Raw genomic sequence first — 17645 nt, forward strand, 5'->3', positions numbered from 1 at the left:
GAAGAGGAATTCCTTCCGTCGTTCTCGCACCACCTCGGAGTTACCTTCACCTTCTATAACTATTTTACACATACCTGGGCAAGGTGGTCGGGATTACCGCGGGTGTCGGTGGCGCGGGAGGTGGCGGCGGTTGGACCGGCGGGGCCGTAATTCTCGACGGTGGCCTGACCGTCGGTTTAGCGGTACTCCAGACACTCGGCTGCGAAGTTATGAGCCACGGTGGACTCGGACGCGAAGTGCTGGTCGTCGTGGCAGCTGTAAAAGAATTTTTTCCAAACTTAATATCGGGGCGTAAACGGGGGCCGATCCGCACGGATTCCTCGGGCGCCTCGACCACACCTGGGGAAACCACCGTCGTCTCACCGATCCGTAGAAAAATTTTTCGCAAAAAAACAAAAATTTCCCTAAACGCATTCCAAGGCGGAATGCGACGAACGGCTTGTAACGATTTTCGTTTACGTACTCGACGTTGTGATCGAGAAATCACGCGGGGTTTTCTTGCGAGTGGAAAAAAAAGGCTCATTTTTAGACCGCCGCGATGTCGTGGAAAATGAAAAAAAAATATTTTACGCACCTCCCGCGGCAACAGCGACGTCGTTTCGAAGGTGGTTTCGATTGAATCGACTCAGAAGGAACGAAATGTGAAATCAAATGCGACGAGACGGTCAGATTTTCTGCGAGTTAATTTCGCGCGTAATTTCCTCGCGCGAATGAATTTTCCAGGAATAGTACGCGATCGAGGTTTAATCCGCGAATTTAAAACAACGACGACGCGACTATTACACGGTGCATTTTGCAAGGCCAGCAAGAGCGGGAGAAACGCGAGGCGACGGGAGCGGCGGCGGCGCGAGATAGCTATATAATGGTTATCTCTATAGCGGCAAAGATTTATCCCCCGCGGTTTATTAGCAATGGTTTTATCGGATAGCCGATAAGAAGGGAAGGAAATAACCCCGTAGTCAGATTTACGTACGTAGTACCTACTCCTCGCTTTATTACCCCCTGCGTCGAGTCGTCGTCGTCGTCCTCGTCCTCGTCCTCGTCCTCGTCGTCTCCCCAGTCGTAACGATTTCTCGCGCACCGACGCTCTTCATTTTTTTTTTACCCTCACTTTCCACTTTATACACACCCCGTATACCCGCAGGTGAAATAAATAAAACGCCTTTCTGTTTTTTTTTTTTTCAATTTTGTTTTTTTTTTTGTTTTTAATTTTGTTTTCCTCAATAACGAAGCCGAGGAATCAATTATCGCGATATATCAATTAAGACAAAAAACGTGTAGAAACAAGAAATCTGAATAATGGGTAAAGTTTTTACTTACCGGATCTGCACTGATAATGTGCTTCCAAATACTTTAAGGTATTCGGACAGGGATCACCGAATTCTGATGTGGATGCAACGATACTGCAATTCCGTTTGTGATCGCACCTGGTCGAATTGCGATAAGCAAAGGGGAAAAGAGAACCACAAAATATAATAATCTTTGCATATAAACCGTCGATAATTGAGTACACTTTTGTACCGATCGTGCGGAGTACTGCCATGAATTTTACGCCGCTGTTTTCATTTCATTTGTTTTGATTCTTCGAGGGAACGGAGGGGCGGCAGGGGGGGGGGGGGGGGGGAAAGAATATGATCTAAATAGGTGACGGAAAGCCTTCAATTACTGATCCAAAGTATTTAAATATCTCCTATTTCACTGTCTTCGTCGTTATTGGTACGCTTTGTTTTTTTTTTTTTTTTTTCCCTCTTCATTTTAGTTTTTATCCGATTCAACGTTTCGTGGATAGTTGGAAGCCAGATAATGTGAGTTTGAAAATCAAGTCACGTCGGGTCGTTGGTGGCGCGTTATATATCGTAAATAAAGTTGGCATTGGGTATTAAGAGACTTCCATGGGACATTTATGGCCGCGGGAGGGGGGGGGGGGGGGGAGGGTGAAAGAAGGTAAGGAAAGGAAAGGAAGGGAAAAGAGAGGGAGGGAGGAGGCGTCGGAATCGGTGCACTGCGGGCTGCCCGAGTGGTGCGTTCATCGCGGAAGCCAATAGAACATGTTCTGTTTGATTGTGTTGATTGAATTTCCCCGAATTAAGACGAAAAGCCTTCTTTACTGACGAGGCTTAGCCCTGAGCCCGAGGTATAGGTAAGGGTTATAGCTAGGTATATAAAAAGGTACGGACTAACCTCCCTAAGACCACCAACTTTATCGTACCTTCCAGATACTATACGGTGTACCGTATACCGCTATACGCGCTCCGTGTACCTAAAACTAAATTTATTCCCCCTGATCCCCAATTTATACATTCCTGGATACTATATATCTTCTCCTCTTCTTTTTCGGTCTATTTTTTTCTTTTTTTTTTTTTTTTTTTTTTACTTCAACGGTTTCCGAAACCAGAAATTGTAACATTTTCTGAAAAACGCCACAAAAAAAAAAACCAAAAGGACAGAAACAACAAACAAAACACGAACAAAACTCAAGAGAAATGTTTTTTTCATCAACTGACCTATGCAAGAGTATTGCGCTTCCATGTATTTCCTAGTACCGGGACAAGGATCTTCGAAAATTGAACTGTTCACGTCGATGGTGCAAATCCTTTTTCCCTCGCACCTGTAACCGTCGCAGTTATGTATGAACAGAAAAAAAAAAAAAAAAGAAAATTCATCCCTTGAAAATTTGGTATCGTTTTTTTTTTTTTTCTTTCGTTTTTTCACTTTTTGGGAAAATGACGTGCGACTCGTGTCATCATAGGCGAGTTGTTTCTTCGAGTTATTGTAATTTTGATTCGGGATCGTGAGGATTTTTTTTTTTTTTGGTTTTCGTTAGATCAATTTTTTGGCCGATTCGCTGGGAGCTTGGAAACGGGAAGATGCGAGCCAAACTTTTTCAAGCAACCCCAAATTTTTCCGTTGCGGCATTCCCGTGCTCACAAGCCTTCGATTTCACATCAAACGAAAGAAAAAGGAGAATGAAACACAACAAAAAAGAGCAACAACAACAAACGAAACACAATAACAAAATGGTCGGTAATCGACACACGTGTCGCAGACAAACGAGGTTTTTCGCGAACAAAGAGCGACAAGATATGTGAAAAAAAAAAAAAGATGAAGAAACTTGCGGAAATAAAGCAGGGGGCCAGGCCCGTTTCAATTTGCGGTACGGGTACGTAAAGTCTGAAGTTTGTTGTTTAACAGTCTGATAACGAGAAAGTAAGTGGGAGTCGAGTGTGGTATACATCGAAATTTGAGTGCCTCTACCGGAGGTGATGTATTTGTATTGTAATTTCAGTTATACGAGTAATGGGAACTTTACCCAAGTATGGGAAAACCCCCTGTTGTTACCGACAGTTTTGACAAACAAAACTGACAAAGTGGGCGGAGTACTCTGGCAAGGTAGGTATCTAATTGATCGACTTCTACCGGGTGGACGGAAAAATTCGCGCGACAAAAATTGTCCGCATTTTTTTTCTCTCTTCTCATCCTTTCTATTCGAAATTTTTCACCCAATTACACGTAATTAGCTAAACACAAAACACACAGTTATGAAGGTATCGCACAATTAGTACGCACAGTAAGCGATTGTTGGGAAATATTTTCCAAGGAATACACCTGCATAATTTTTTGTTCTGGTTTTTTTTTTTTTTTTTTTTTTTTTTCGTTTGTTTTTTGAATATTGATGGACGGACACGGGTGATGTTGAGGATATTTTTCAGGTGAGGTACGCGTGTATAAATCATCTTCAGTTTTTCTACAATTTTTGAAGCTTGTTCATCTCTTTCTCTCTTTTTTTTTTTATTTTTTTGTTTCCGAACGGCTATATTAATCTTCCGTAGAACGCGTGATGTGGGAAATATTAAATAAGCGGCAGCAGGATGATAAAATTCATGACAGCTTCAACACCTGGTATAAAAGTTGAATATCCTTAATATTAATGGAGAACTATATTTATCATAATAACGTCAATAAAATTATAATTAGTTTTATAATTACTGCAATTAACAGATCAGAAGAAGTCAAAGTATAAAAAAACTTGGAAAAAAAAAATTGAGAGAGAGGAAAAAAAAAAAAAGAAATGTATAAAAACGAATTCGTGACCGGCCGGCCCGAAACGATGTAATTAACCATGAGAGTAATTTGTGAAAAAAATTACTGACAAAAAAAAAATTGAATAAATAGATACAACGAATAACAAAAGGATAACCAATTTCGTTGGATCGTTTCTCCGTGCGTAGGCAAAAGTATGTATGATATTGCATCTACGTGTGTAGACGGTGAATGGGGTAAAAAAATAAAATGGGAAAAAAAAACAAAATTAGAGATAGAAAAAGGAAAAAAATCGTGCGTGATACTGAGAAGTGACGAGGGAATGGATTTTGGAATGTTTGAAAATCCGAATTGAACACAATCCCAAATCCCCACGTACAGATATACCCAAAATATTGTTACCCATAAAACCCAATTTCCGTTATTGTCCGTTGATAATTTATAGCGAAAATAATCTTCCGATTTATTATATCTGATGAATTCGATGCTTCGGGTGACGTATAAAAATACATCGGACAATTTTAATCCCTAATAATCGTCCCGGCAGAATAATGTTAAAAATCATAATCATTGTACCCGTCGTCAATCGAAATCCCTTTCATTCGCGTGCACCGTATAGCTACGAGACGTGAAATTGATTTAATTCGTTCATTTATTTATCTGATTATTTATTTATTCAACTCGTTAATCCTTGTGTGACGTATTCATTCGCGATAAATGAATTTATATTTTGATAGCAACGATTTTACGCGCGCGCGAACGCGAATTTATATATTTGTATGTATATCGTTACACACGTTATACATATTGTACACGAAACGCGAACATGTATATGTGCATGTTTTTTGGCATTCTCGAGTTCAAAGGTTTTCCCCCCCAGTAAAGCAAAGCTCCCTTCCCGCACGAACTTGCCCTGAAAATTCATCTTTTTTATTTTCGTTTTCGTTTTTTTTTTCTTTTTTTTTTTACATTTTTTATTTCTTTCACCTCGCCAGTCACCGAATAACGAACGAACGCCGCGAAAATCGCGAAGGGCAGCAAGGTCGTCCCTTTCGCCCCCCCCCCCCCCCCCCCCCCACTTTTTTCGTATTTCATTTTATTTCAACTTTATATTTATATTCATTTTTCTCGCTTCTTTTCCCATACGTACCGCGTCGCGTAATTTTTATTCATTTCAACATTTTTCCCCCCTTTTTTATTTTATTAATTTAAATACGCGAGTGATAAAATTGGAAACGAGCTAATATCCGAGAAAAAAAAAAGTGAAAAAAGGAACAGTTCATATATAAACCCCTTGTGTTTAGTACTTTCGTGCTAATCGGGATATATATCGCGCAGAAAAAGATACACAATACGACGTGGATGCGACGGACAGGGAAGGTCTGAATTCTTTGGACAAACAGAAAAGCAGCTGGTTCAAATTTCAGCACCTAATCATTAATAACGCACATATCACAGGAAAATGGTAGACGGAAACTCAACAAAAGCAAAAAACAAAAAAGTTCCTTTTTTTATAGGCTAGCAGTTGAAAATCAGGAATGAAAATTTGACAGAGATTTTGGGGATGTTACTTTATTTCGGCATAAAACAAAACGAAAAAAAACCGGTGAGGCATGCAAAGAAGAAATCAACTGGCCTTGAAGAAAATAGTACATTGCGTGCCGAAAACTCTTGTTTTCGCTCCGCTATGAAAAAAGAAAACGCTCGTTTACGAGCCTCTCGAGCGGACCGAAAACGAGCGTTTTCACTCCGCTGGTGAAAAAGAATTTTTTTCACAATTTTCGTGTCTCGTTCCGACGTTTCTGTATGATTTCATTGTTCTTCTAGAAATGTAACCAAAGATAGAGGCGAATAAAGTAACTTTGAGTAAACGAGCGATAGATAGCACGAGGAGAAAAATGAATGACGGGAAAAAAATTACGTCTGCAGCGTCGGAGTGCACGGTGGGTTGCGTTTCGTAGATACCAGAGTAAGGAGAACAAGTAAAAAAGAAGAAGATAGTATTGAATCGATTGGATTTAAAACGGATTAGATAAAACGAAGAAGTTGCGATGCTGACAACGCTCTTCGTCTTTTAAATCCGTAGAGAGAAGAAGATAAAGAAGAAACAGAAGAAGGAGTAGAAAAACGTACAAAACGTGATTCGACGGTTAAACAATTGGCCAGTTTGTAGAACCGTGTAGGAAGTCGTACATCTCTCTCCGGCAAACGTTACAACTTTTTCTTATTTTTCTATTCTCAAAACTTCCAACCCAACCGACCAAGTACTACTCCGCGCATTTACTTCCACCCAAGGCGAAAGAAAATTCAAAGAAAAAAAAACAAAAAAACGAAAGGAATTACAAAAAGGGAAAATCGCTTTCCAAAAACGAGTCGAATGTGAAAAATCAAATGTGCCCGTTTTGAATCCAAACAGGATCGGAATCCAAAATCCAAACAAAAAAAGGAGATCGGTGTAATTCAGAAACGAATGTGGGATGAAGTGACGACGATTAATGATGATTCGATCGATGATTTGTTTTTTTTTTTCAACTCACTCGTCGAAGAGGACTCTGTACGATTTATGGGACATGCAGTTGACGCTCCAATCCGTGTTCCCGTGTTCGTTGCATATCGTTATCGAATATCTTCCGTAGTTCGCTCTTATTAGGTGAATCAGTTCGCCCTCGCCGCACTCGATGGTCAATGTTTTACCTTCGCACTCGTACGCCGCGTCGTACCTCTCTGTAATCAAAAAGAAAAAAAAAAAAAACGATATAGATGATTAAAAAACGAAAAAACAAAAGAAAAAAACGAATCGAAAAGAAGGTCGATAATTAGACGAGATTTTCGATCATCGGTATACGTAATTATTTCTGTTCACTTGACCGAAAAACTTCATCCTTTTTTTTTTTTTTTTTTTTTTCTTCTATTCTACCGGACATTAACAAGACATTATCGACGGTCGGGCCGACGTTCTTTTTCCCATTCCCGAAGGGAACACTCGTCGGGGGAAAATTTGATTAATGCCGACTAATTTGAGATCCGGATTCTAATTCGGTGTTCGCTTGATAAAATCCGAAGATCATACGAAATAACGATGTTTTCTCGCCAGTTTCCCATCGACTGATTGAACGATCGTTTTTCAATACACGGATAAAATACAAATTAGGTACCTTTGTAAGGAGAGAAAAAACTTTGAAGTGAAAAAAAAAAAACAAAAAAAAAAAAAGAAAAAGAAAAAGGAGGCGAGGTGTTCTTTTTACTTCTTCTTAATCTCCGTCGTTCTAAAAGTTACCGAAGGCACGGGAGGCGAGCGGAAGGGTAAGGAGGTGAAACCAGCTGGATTGCAGTTTACCATTAATGACTAAAAGTAATAATATATCAGCCGGCTGATGGCTAACCGCCTGCTGCCAGAGCGGTGAACTTAAAAGGATCAACGGATCAACGGGACGTCCCGAATTCCCGAAGCCGAAACCGAGCCCAGTTCGAGGCTAGATATCCACCGTCTCGACTACGAAGAGCAACGAGTGAGAGGAACATCGGCGGCGGCAACGGCCAACGGCAGCGCGCTCCTCACCGTCGGCTACAAACTTCTCGAGCATCTCTCTCTCTCTCTCTTTCTCCTTTCTCTCTTTTATCACTCCTCTCTCTTTTTTTCTCACGAATACCGGTCGGAAAAAATCCACCGGGCCGATCGACCGTACGTCACCGATGCGTCGGCTACGGCACATACGCTATACTCGCGTGGAAATTCAAATCCCCCGAGTAAATTTGACGACGTTCGATAGACAGTCGATAGTCTGGATCGTCTTCCGGTAGTGAGAAAAGTACGTTTTGACAATCTCAACAGCGGGGGGGGGTGCACGTCGTTCGGTTTTTTCCTCGATTTCCCTTTTTCTATTTTCTTTTTTTCTTTTTTTCGTTTCAGCGGACAAAATTTAGATTGAAATTCAAATTCGAGGTAAGAGGCGCGTTCGACCGCCGGACCGACCACGTGCGGGGTGTTTCGCGGTCGGATTCATTTCACCCTTGTAACGTTGATCGATCCGGATTTGTCCGATGGATTCCGTTATCGAGTTACCGTTTCGAATTGCCGCAATTTTTCATCGGTCTCCAGCAGACCGATAAAACAGATTTAGGAATTGCCGACCGTCTTCATCGATATTTATCGTTGGCCGCGGTGAGATACAGTTGAAAAATCGGATGAAAAATTCTTTTTTTTCTTTTTTTTATCGAGAGAGACTCGAAAAATGGAAAACCGAAACGAAGAGGATCGAAAAAATCTAAAAACGATCGTCTCGAATTTTTCGGTTAAATTAGGGGGACGTAGATTAATTCCTGAAGCGAAAAATAGCACCTGTAACGTGTAACGTGGAAATTGAAGAAAAAACCGAATTTCTATTTTTCGAGTCATCCATCTTTCTGTACTTTTTTTTCTGGGTTCCGCTTGCATTCCTTGACACCCAAACGCTCATTGTATAAGATGAAGAAACGAAGAAGCATTCCCCTATAACGAACACGCTCTTGAATTGATATATGTACACCTACTTATTATACCTATGTATGTACATACGTACACAATACATATATAATGTAAAGCTAAATATTTTCGGTATTTATAAGATGATAGGACACACGCGTCAACCTCGAGTCATTCGTCAGACTTAAATAATCCAGTTGAAGAAAAAAAGAATTTCGTGACTCGTTTTTACTTTCTTTTTTTGTTTTTTGTTTTTTTTTTTCTGTCCTTTCAAAAGATGTGTTCGAATACCTCGATGAAATATTTATTGCCTATGTTCTTCTGCAATTTTACGTGAAAAAAAAAAAAAATTCTACCCAAAGGAGAGAAAAAAAAAAACGAAGAGATTGGAATAAAAAAAAAAAAAATCACGACTGAGAGACACGAATTCGATGTATATATACGTATATTTCCGGCGATAATATAACAGAGAAAACGTCCCTTTGTCAATTTAGTGATTGCGCAATTTCGCAGCGCGCGTTTATTGCAGTCTATGCAACGTGTATATTTGTTAGTTGTAATTGCAATTCCAGCGTAGTGAAGGTAGTCACTACCCGCAGTGGAGAAATTCTGATGCAAACTAACCACCCATGCATTTTCAGATTCACTATAGAATTCTATAATATTATCGCCTGGTATGCGACTGCAGTTAATTTGTCCGCTGTAATTGACAATAAAACTTCATTATAATATGCGTGTGCTTGTACCGCGCAGCGGTGTGCGCCAAAAAATTTTTGTCAAACGTTACCCCTGACAGAAGGGCGTAACCCGCAAAAGCGTACCTCGTCGAAGATAACAAGCGTGCAAAAAAAAAAAATCGCCAATTCAACGATTCTCCGAATGTTTCTCGGCAGGAGTCCTTGCCCCAGCGTTTTTAGGTTTTTTGTGGGTTACGCCCTTCCGTATTTCACTCCTCATCGGTATGATATAATAATGCGGTACGCGTACGTACAGCGATGTTATAATTATTGTAAATTAATTATTTCAGGGAACTAAAACAGCTGCGTGGAGTGGTAAATAACGAATACATATGTACTACACGTACATAAGTCCCCGTGCACATGGAGACGTAGGTGTATGGCTTGGCAGTTAATTCCTAACTCAGCTCGAGCTTTAGCAGCCCATAAATCTGTTACCTTACCCGAAACAGAATGTGCGCTGACTTTTCACCGCTAAATTTAGAATCCAAGAATTATTCGAGCTTCACATAGAGGTATGTATATACGCACATAGGTAAGTTACGTGAATTTTGATTGCATGTACGTTTCGTCTGTCGGATAAAATTTTCAAAATCCTTACGTCCTGTTCGTTTTTTCTTCCTTTCTTTCTTTTCTTCGTTAAATCCGGTGCAAAAACTCACTTGCAGACAAAAAACCATCTGGAAGTCTGAAGAATAAACCAGAAGGCCAAAAAAAAAAGAGAGAGAAAAGGAATCAAAAGTTTTCTCGGCATCAATAAGTCTGTGCAGTGAATCACCATATATATAGCGAGAGACGAGTGAAAAAAGAAAAAAGCGAGTATTTTGAAATTTATTCGCGATTTCTGGGCAGCATAGATAAGCTACTATGTAAGGGTAGATTATTTCTTTTTTTACTCTCAACCTTTTTTTTTTTTTTTCTCTCACTTTCTCCCAGGGAACGGGGAAAAGACTGCACCGGGAGATGGCAAATCGAATTTTCTCTACATCAATGGGGGCAACCCTCGAAAGTTTATCGTTTAGTTTTATTTCTTTTCGGAACCGTTTTTTTTTTCCTCTCTTTTTTCCTTCGTTTTTGATGAAAACTTTTTTCCGGTTAACGTCTACGACTTGAGATTCGTGCGAAGCATCCCGAAATACAATTAGAATAATAGGAAAAAAAAAAAGAAAAACCGAGTCGTACAAACTAACGAAATATTTATTCGATAAAAAATGGCTGATATGTAGTGCGTGTAAATTTATAATAAAGCAACAACGGCAGCAACGTAACATCCTATGGTGATTCTGCGGGTGATTTCGTTCAATGTAAATTTATATGCCTATGTATTCATGCAATACATATATATTTAGGGCATGTATACAGGGTGGCGCGTCGTAAGGAACGTCGGCAATTCCATATCGGAGGCCAAGATCGCATTGTCACTTCCTCGATTTTATTTTATTTCAGTTATTTTAGTTTCTTTTCAGTTTTATTTTATTTTATTTTATTTTACTTTATCTTTCTCTCCCGACATATTTTCTCCCTTCCGTCTCCTCCTCCTCCTCCTCCTCCTCCTCCTTCTTCTTCTTCTTCGGCTCCGTTTGATTTTTTTCCCTCCTTACATAATTTTTTTTTCCGCTTGTTGCGTTGCCACACATTAAATCGTAACCGCGCGCGGTTCGCACAATGGCGACGAGTATTCTCGCACGTTTCCAGATCCCCGTTTCTTCGGAACCCCTCGCCCTTATTTTATATACCATGTATACGCACACCATATATACCTACTCTGTACCTTCGTCCTTCTTACCTTTTTCTTTTCGTTTATTTCTTTCTTTTCGTTCTTCTTTTTTTTTTTTTCTTTTCAGCTTTACTCGCGACAAAATCTCTCGCTCGCCTCGCGTATACATATACCTAAGCGAAGGATATTTTATCCCGATGATATTTCGTCTCGAGCATATTTTGTCCTAGAATCATTTTGTCTAAAGGATATTTTGTTCCGATGACGTCTTGTCCTAGGGATTTTTCGTTCTAAGGATATTCTGTCTAGAGGATATTTTGTCCCAGGGATATTTTTGCCGGAGGACATTATGTCCCGAAGATGTCTTGTCCTGGGGATATTCTGTGTCGAGGATATTTAGTCCTAGGGATATTTTGTCTGATTGTGAGCATATTTTCTTTTAGGGATATTTAGGCTAGAGGATATTTAGTCCCGAGGATGTTTTGTCCTGGGGATTTTTTGTCCTCGTGATATCGTGTCTCGAGTATATTTTGTCCTAGGGATATTTTGTCTGATTGTGAGCATATTTTCTTTTAGGGATATTTAGGCTAGAGGATATTTAGTCCCGAGGATGTTTTGTCCCGGGGATTTTTTGTCCTCGTGATATCGTGTCTCGAGTATATTTTTTCATAGGGATATTTTGTTCTGGGGATATTTTGACTGAAGGATGTTTTGTTCTGGGGATATTTTTGTCCTTGTATTGAGGGTATCCTGACTGCGAGCGTTTGATCACGTCTTCTCCTCCGTCCACTCGTATGGTTGAACAAAAATTTTGGGAAATGAATTTTAAAAATCAAGAAAGAAAACGTCTCATCCCCGTAATATTTTCGTTGGAGATAAATCGATCATAACAGAATATCCCCGTGGCAACTTTCTACCCCGCACGTGCTGAGGCTACTCGAATTTATTCCATACGAAATCGTTTTTTTTTCTTTGTTCTCTTCCTCATTCTTCCTTCCCTCTTTAATTCGTTTCGTACCCCAGCTATAAGTTTCTTTATATTTTTGTTATCTCCCGTACGTCCGCGGTACATAATGTAGAACCGGATGATAGATCGGCGCATGTGAAAAACTCCGCGCAGCATGGCTTCATGGGGGTGGGAAACTGCTTCTGGTTTTTCCACAGCTCACGTACTGCGGGGGATTTTTACCATATATACATCCATTTACAATAAAATACACATGCACGCGCTCGTGCCATGTACCGTAAATACATATACATATATATATATGTATATATATAATACGTATTTATACACACGGTGTGAAGAAAATCAACGGGCAGATTTATCGTATATACGGTGTGCACATGTGTGCAAGTGATTCAGTGCTGCAGTGCAAAGAAGAGGGCAGGGGGGGGGGGGAAGGGAGCGAAACCACAAGTCGTTTTTGGTGCTCGCGATGGTTCAGATATAGGGTGCATTTTTCCAATACCGTTTTCTCTATTTTCAGTTTTTTTTTTTTTTTCTATTTCGTATTGTTTCGTGGGGCCGCGGGGTACAGGAGAACAGAGACAAAGTAGAGGAGTGTCGAAAAGGTGAAATATTTTTTTCGGACCCCTTCAAATGAGTGAAATCGATAAAAAAAGATAAATTTTTGTACTCGTGCAAAATCCCAATTTTCAGAAGTTTCGAAAGTCCACGTGCGTTTCATTGGGATAGGTTAGGAGAATACGGACGTTGGCGAAATAAAAAGGTAAATCGGAAGCGAGAGAAGATGAAGGAGAGAAAAAAAAAAAAAAAAAACAACGAATCACCGCCGCCGGTGTTTCAGCGTAATATCGATCCCTGCAAGTAAACGGAGCATCGATTAGATAAACGCGTCCTCCGTATGTGTGGCACTATGTACAAGGTATATAGTGTACAGTATATATACACGTATATATATGTACAGCGGCGTGATTTGCATATGGTGATTAGGTTCGATCGGGAACGGGGATAGTCCGGAGGGTTTCGCTTGTTTTAGGCCCGAGTTTCCGGAAGCTGTGCATGATGAGTTAGGATTATTATTCACCGTTCACTACCGAAATTCCGTGATTCTAGGAAATATAAACTACATTGAACACGGCAACCCCTCCCCTCCCCCCTCCCTCCCCCCTCCCTCTTCTCCCGAGGGGGGAATTTCTAACCTCCGCGCTAATTATATACATCGAAAACTTTAACGTCCATCATTCACACCGCCGCGCGTATAAAAATTACAATAATCAAACGCAAATGAGATTTCACTTCCGAAACTGTTCATTATCGATCCGAAAATTTTCATCGGCTTCGCCGCCGCTCGCTTCATTCCGTTCGAACCAAAGGGACAGAAAAAATGTTTGGACATCTTCGTAAGCGAGTGTTTGGATTCCGTGACAGCCTCCTCGACGATCGAAAAAAAAGAAGGAATAGAATCATTTTTTTCAGGCCACGTTCGCGCTTATTTTCAGAGGTGTCGAGAAAAGCTCAGCAGACTTCGCGGCCGTACGCACTCGAACGTGAATAAACAAAATTCCCTCTCGTAAACAAAACTTAGAAGTGCAGTTTGAATTTTGGGAAGGCGTGCTCTAAAGAAATCTCACGAGTGTGTGTGTAAATATATCTGTTTTCGATTCACGATCGTTCGATGTGTTTTATTACGTACCAACCCGGTTTTCAACGGCACTGGGAAAATTCGATCGTTGACACACAATCCGGTCGTCGAAGTTTGTGAAATAATAAACGGTAATATGAAGTAGCGATAAACCGGAGGACCTGTTAATTTAGTTCGATAAAACGCGGGAACAAGAGACGGGGTGAAATATAAACGGTATCGGTAGGATCGTTTCCGTTGTGGGAAATGAGCGCAATTTCGCAACGGCGACGACGAACGGTCGCGTTTCATTTACTCTTTTTTTTTTCATTACATTCCAGCACTTACGGGGGTATTGAAAAATAATTTGTTGAACGAAAAAAAAGAGAGAAAAAAAAAAAAAAGAAAAGAAGGAGATGGAAATAGAAAAGGAGGAACCCGAAAGAGAGAAGAGAACGCAGATAACAAAAGCGCACGCGAGTGCGATTGAGAGACGAAAAGAAAAGAGAAAAAAAAAAAAAAAGAAAAAGAAAGAAAAAATTCTTTCATCTTCCGGGCGTCAGTTTTCTATGTGCGGGGACGCGGGAGAGGGCGAGAGGGCGTACGTACGGCCGTGGGGATGTGAAAAAGTAGAGAGAAGACAATCGAACGTCGCTTAACTCCGAAAGTTTAGATACCGTAACAAGAAAAAGTGGATGAAAAAAACGACGGGGAGAGAAAGAGAAAAAAAAAAAAAAAGAGAGAAGAAATTACGAGAAAGAGGAAACGATAGGTGTTCCCTCTCGAAAGCGAACGTCGACGAACGGGAATCGGGGAAGAAAAGAAACTGGCGATTCGCACGCTACGCGTATACGGATGAGACCGGAGCGAATGTATGTGGGGGTATGGGGGTGAGAAAAAGAAAACCGCTTATCAAACTGCAATTTGGTACTACGGAACTTATCAAGAATAAGCGAAGAAGAACTATCTCTGCCCCTCTTTTTCCCGGAGCGTCGAAAAACGGAAAAACGATTTGAACAAAGAAATGAGTGAAAAAAATTTGCTTCTCGTAATCCGCACTGCAGCGGAAAATGGCAAACTTCGAAAAATGGAGAAAAATTGAAGAAAAAAAAAAACAAAAAAAAAAAACGCAAAGGTCGTGGACATCTACGGTTGGTGGAACTTGAATTTCGGATGAAAAATTTGTTTCGACCGTCTCGAAGTTCCGAAAATACCGGGTGTCCCCGTGTTCTCTGTATCACCTGTTTTTTCTTCCTTTTTTCCTTTTTTTTTTTTTTTTTTCTCAAAAATCCACCGTTCGTAAAATACGTTCTACACTGGGTACGTGATAAAGACAAAAAGGAAATTCCGCAGCTCGCGCTCCGGGTTGAGAAAAGAGCTGGAGAGACGATAAACTATATTTCAAAGTGTCGTTAAGAAGTACAGCATAGAAAAAAAAGAAGGAAAGAAAAGAAAAAACTACCTCGTCTGCGAAATCTTTTGCGAGAATCCTCTTCGTCCCCGAGAAATGAGGAATGAGAATTTCATCCAATAGCGAATCATGCACATTAAAATACATATTAATCCTGCTACCCCTATGTTTCAAGGGAAGTACAATTCCCCAGAGGAATATGTGTATTATTTTTCAAAATACGCTAATTCGTTGGAGCACGACAGTGAAATTCCTGACAAAATTTCCAAAATTTTCCTTGCGTCATTTAAATGAGAAATCAAAAATCTTGAGCTCAAACTTTACCGAAATATATATTTCGTCATCTCGAACGATACTTTGATTATCGGGGGTTGGCGATAAGTTTGCATGGAATATCCTCCGATTACACTTCCCGCGTTAATTGTCAAGCGAGTGTCGCGACGGCGTCCGTCTCTCCTTTCTTCCGCGTCCTCCGATCATCTCTGTACACGCGCGCACACACATATATATATATATATACTGTACATGATACACACACATATATATACACACACATATACAGCTATGTAGCTGTGAAGGGTGAAGGGGGGGGACGAAAGCGCGGGCGAGACGTGAGCAAAGTCAGCAAGTTCTCACCCCCCGACCTCTTGCGGCGCTCATCCCTTCCCTCCCCATTTTCTAATGTCTCATGTCTGACGCGCGAGTTCCATCTTCTCGTTTCTTCTTCTCCTTTCTCTCTCTCTCTTTCTCTCTCCTGTCTTTTTGCCACCCCCTTGACGACAACCAGATTTTCAGCTCCTCAAATTACCGTCATTCTTAACTCCTACACCGCGCTGCTGATGCTGTTTCTGCTCATCACACCTCCTCGCCCCCTCCTCACCCCCTCCTCCCCCTCACGGCCCGTCGACCCCCCTTTCAACTCTCACCTCAACATCATTCGTCACTTTAATTTGAATGTAAGAGACGAGAAGGAAAATGGAAATGGAGGAAAAAGGGAGTGTAACTGGAACGAGAAAAAAAGAGATGTGTTTAAATAATCTCGTAATCGTTTCAAAAGGCAATGAGATTTTAATTAATCCGACGGGGAGAGGAGAGAAAAAAAATGGCAGAAAAAAAAAAAAAAAAAACAACTATCACGAGCTCTCGAGAGGAGCGCGTTCGAAAGGAGAAAGAAAAATTCTCGTTTTTTTTTTTTTTCTTTTCTTTCTTTCAAAAACCGATCGCGCTATAAACAACGTTTAACATTAAGAGAACATTGTAATGATTGCAAACACGTTTCATGACACGAAATGTAGGGAAAAAGGGGGGTGGGCGGGGGTAGAGGGGGAGATCCGGAGGTGTCTCTAATTATTAGTTCGTGCAAAGGTGTGGCGGTGGACGCGGCATAGATCGAATCAAGAGTTCGCATGTAAAAGTGCCGTAAGCCGCGCGCGTACGTATTATACATATATATAAGAGAGAGAATTATTTTCTTTCTTGGTTTTTTTCTTTTCTTCTTTTTTTCGGTTTACCTTGTTTTTTTTTTTTTTTTTTTGTTTTCTTTTCATCCATCGTTAATCATGGTGTGTCTGGCCTACGTGTACCCCATATTATCACGTGGTGCATAATTTAAAAAAACCCACTTTTTTTTTCTGTTATCTTCGATATTTGTCATTTTTTTGGTTCTCGCGACGAATTGAGATACTTTTTTCATTTTTCGCTTCACCTCGATCTTGTCATCTAAAATCGATAATTCCAATAGTCTTCTTTCAATATTCGATTTTGATTTCGTTTTTTATTTTTGAAAACAAAAAAAAAAAATAAAATGGCGACGTTTGTTCGAAGTTGTATCGAAGCGGAGATGAATATTTTGATAACAAAGTTCACGAAATTAAGGGTGGTACAAAATTTTCTTCGTTATCGTCAACCCTCCCTCTTATTAGCGAGTGAATCGAGAAGAGGAGTGGAGCCCGAAGTGTTTCATCCTTTGTTCGTAATTGTGAATTTATGTACCGACGGAGTGCGGTACGTATTATACAGAAAGTTTCGAAGTGAATGTAAATGCACACCGCACAAATCGACGACGATATATATATATATATACGTGTATAGAGAAAAACAACGGTATACCCACGCGAATTCTGCAGTGTAATTTTATCGGTCGTATTATTCGTCGTCATTGTTATAACGAGACAATTATAATACGGAGACTTATTCATTAGAGATTAACTCAGCGGTGGTTGTAACTGGTGTATCTTTTCTTTCTTTTGCTTTTTCCCCAAATTAGCGATCGATCGTGGCGATCTTCTGTACGTACAACGTATGCGATTGAATATTGTAACCAAATCGATGACGCGATGGAGACATTTTTTTTTTTTCCAAAATTTTATACACGTGACGAATTAAATTCCTTTCTCGCAAAAATCTACCCCGAGCGACATTCTTTGGTTTTCAAAATTTCTGGCTATTTTTAATCCACGGAAGGTTCTTCATTTTTTCAAAATTCTTGCCTCATCGAATCCTCCGTTGAACATTGAATGGTAGATTTTTTTTTTCTCTCTTTCTTTTATTCTCGAAAATTGTGAATAACTTTTACCGAAAAATTCACATCGTTAATCGCCGAGCAAGATTTTTTGGTTTTCAAAATTCCTGTCCAATTTTAATCCGCGATAGCCTTCTCTAATTTTTCAAAATTCTTGTCTCGTCAAAT

General features: G+C 40.1%; 1 protein-coding gene across 7 annotated transcripts in view; it reads right to left on the minus strand.

Annotated features, from left to right (window-relative positions):
• LOC105684361 (latrophilin Cirl) overlaps positions 1–17645 on the minus strand; it is a 108264-nt gene that overhangs the window by 13886 nt on the left and 76733 nt on the right. For 6 of the 7 annotated variants that reach the window (XM_048656230.1, XM_020851367.2, XM_012397651.3 and 3 more), the window contains exons 3-5: positions 6579–6765; positions 1321–1427; positions 75–255 (exon numbers count right to left, since the gene is read on the minus strand). In XM_048656230.1, coding sequence (XP_048512187.1) covers positions 75–255; positions 1321–1427; positions 6579–6765 — 475 coding nt within the window. Of the gene's footprint in view, positions 1–74; positions 256–1320; positions 1428–2504; positions 2609–6578; positions 6766–17645 lie in introns of all 7 variants that reach the window. The other variant, XM_020851366.2, reaches the window with a different exon arrangement.

The sequence above is a fragment of the Athalia rosae genome, chromosome 5 (assembly GCF_917208135.1).
Source record: "Athalia rosae chromosome 5, iyAthRosa1.1, whole genome shotgun sequence".
In the NCBI taxonomy this organism is placed as follows: domain Eukaryota; kingdom Metazoa; phylum Arthropoda; class Insecta; order Hymenoptera; family Athaliidae; genus Athalia; species Athalia rosae.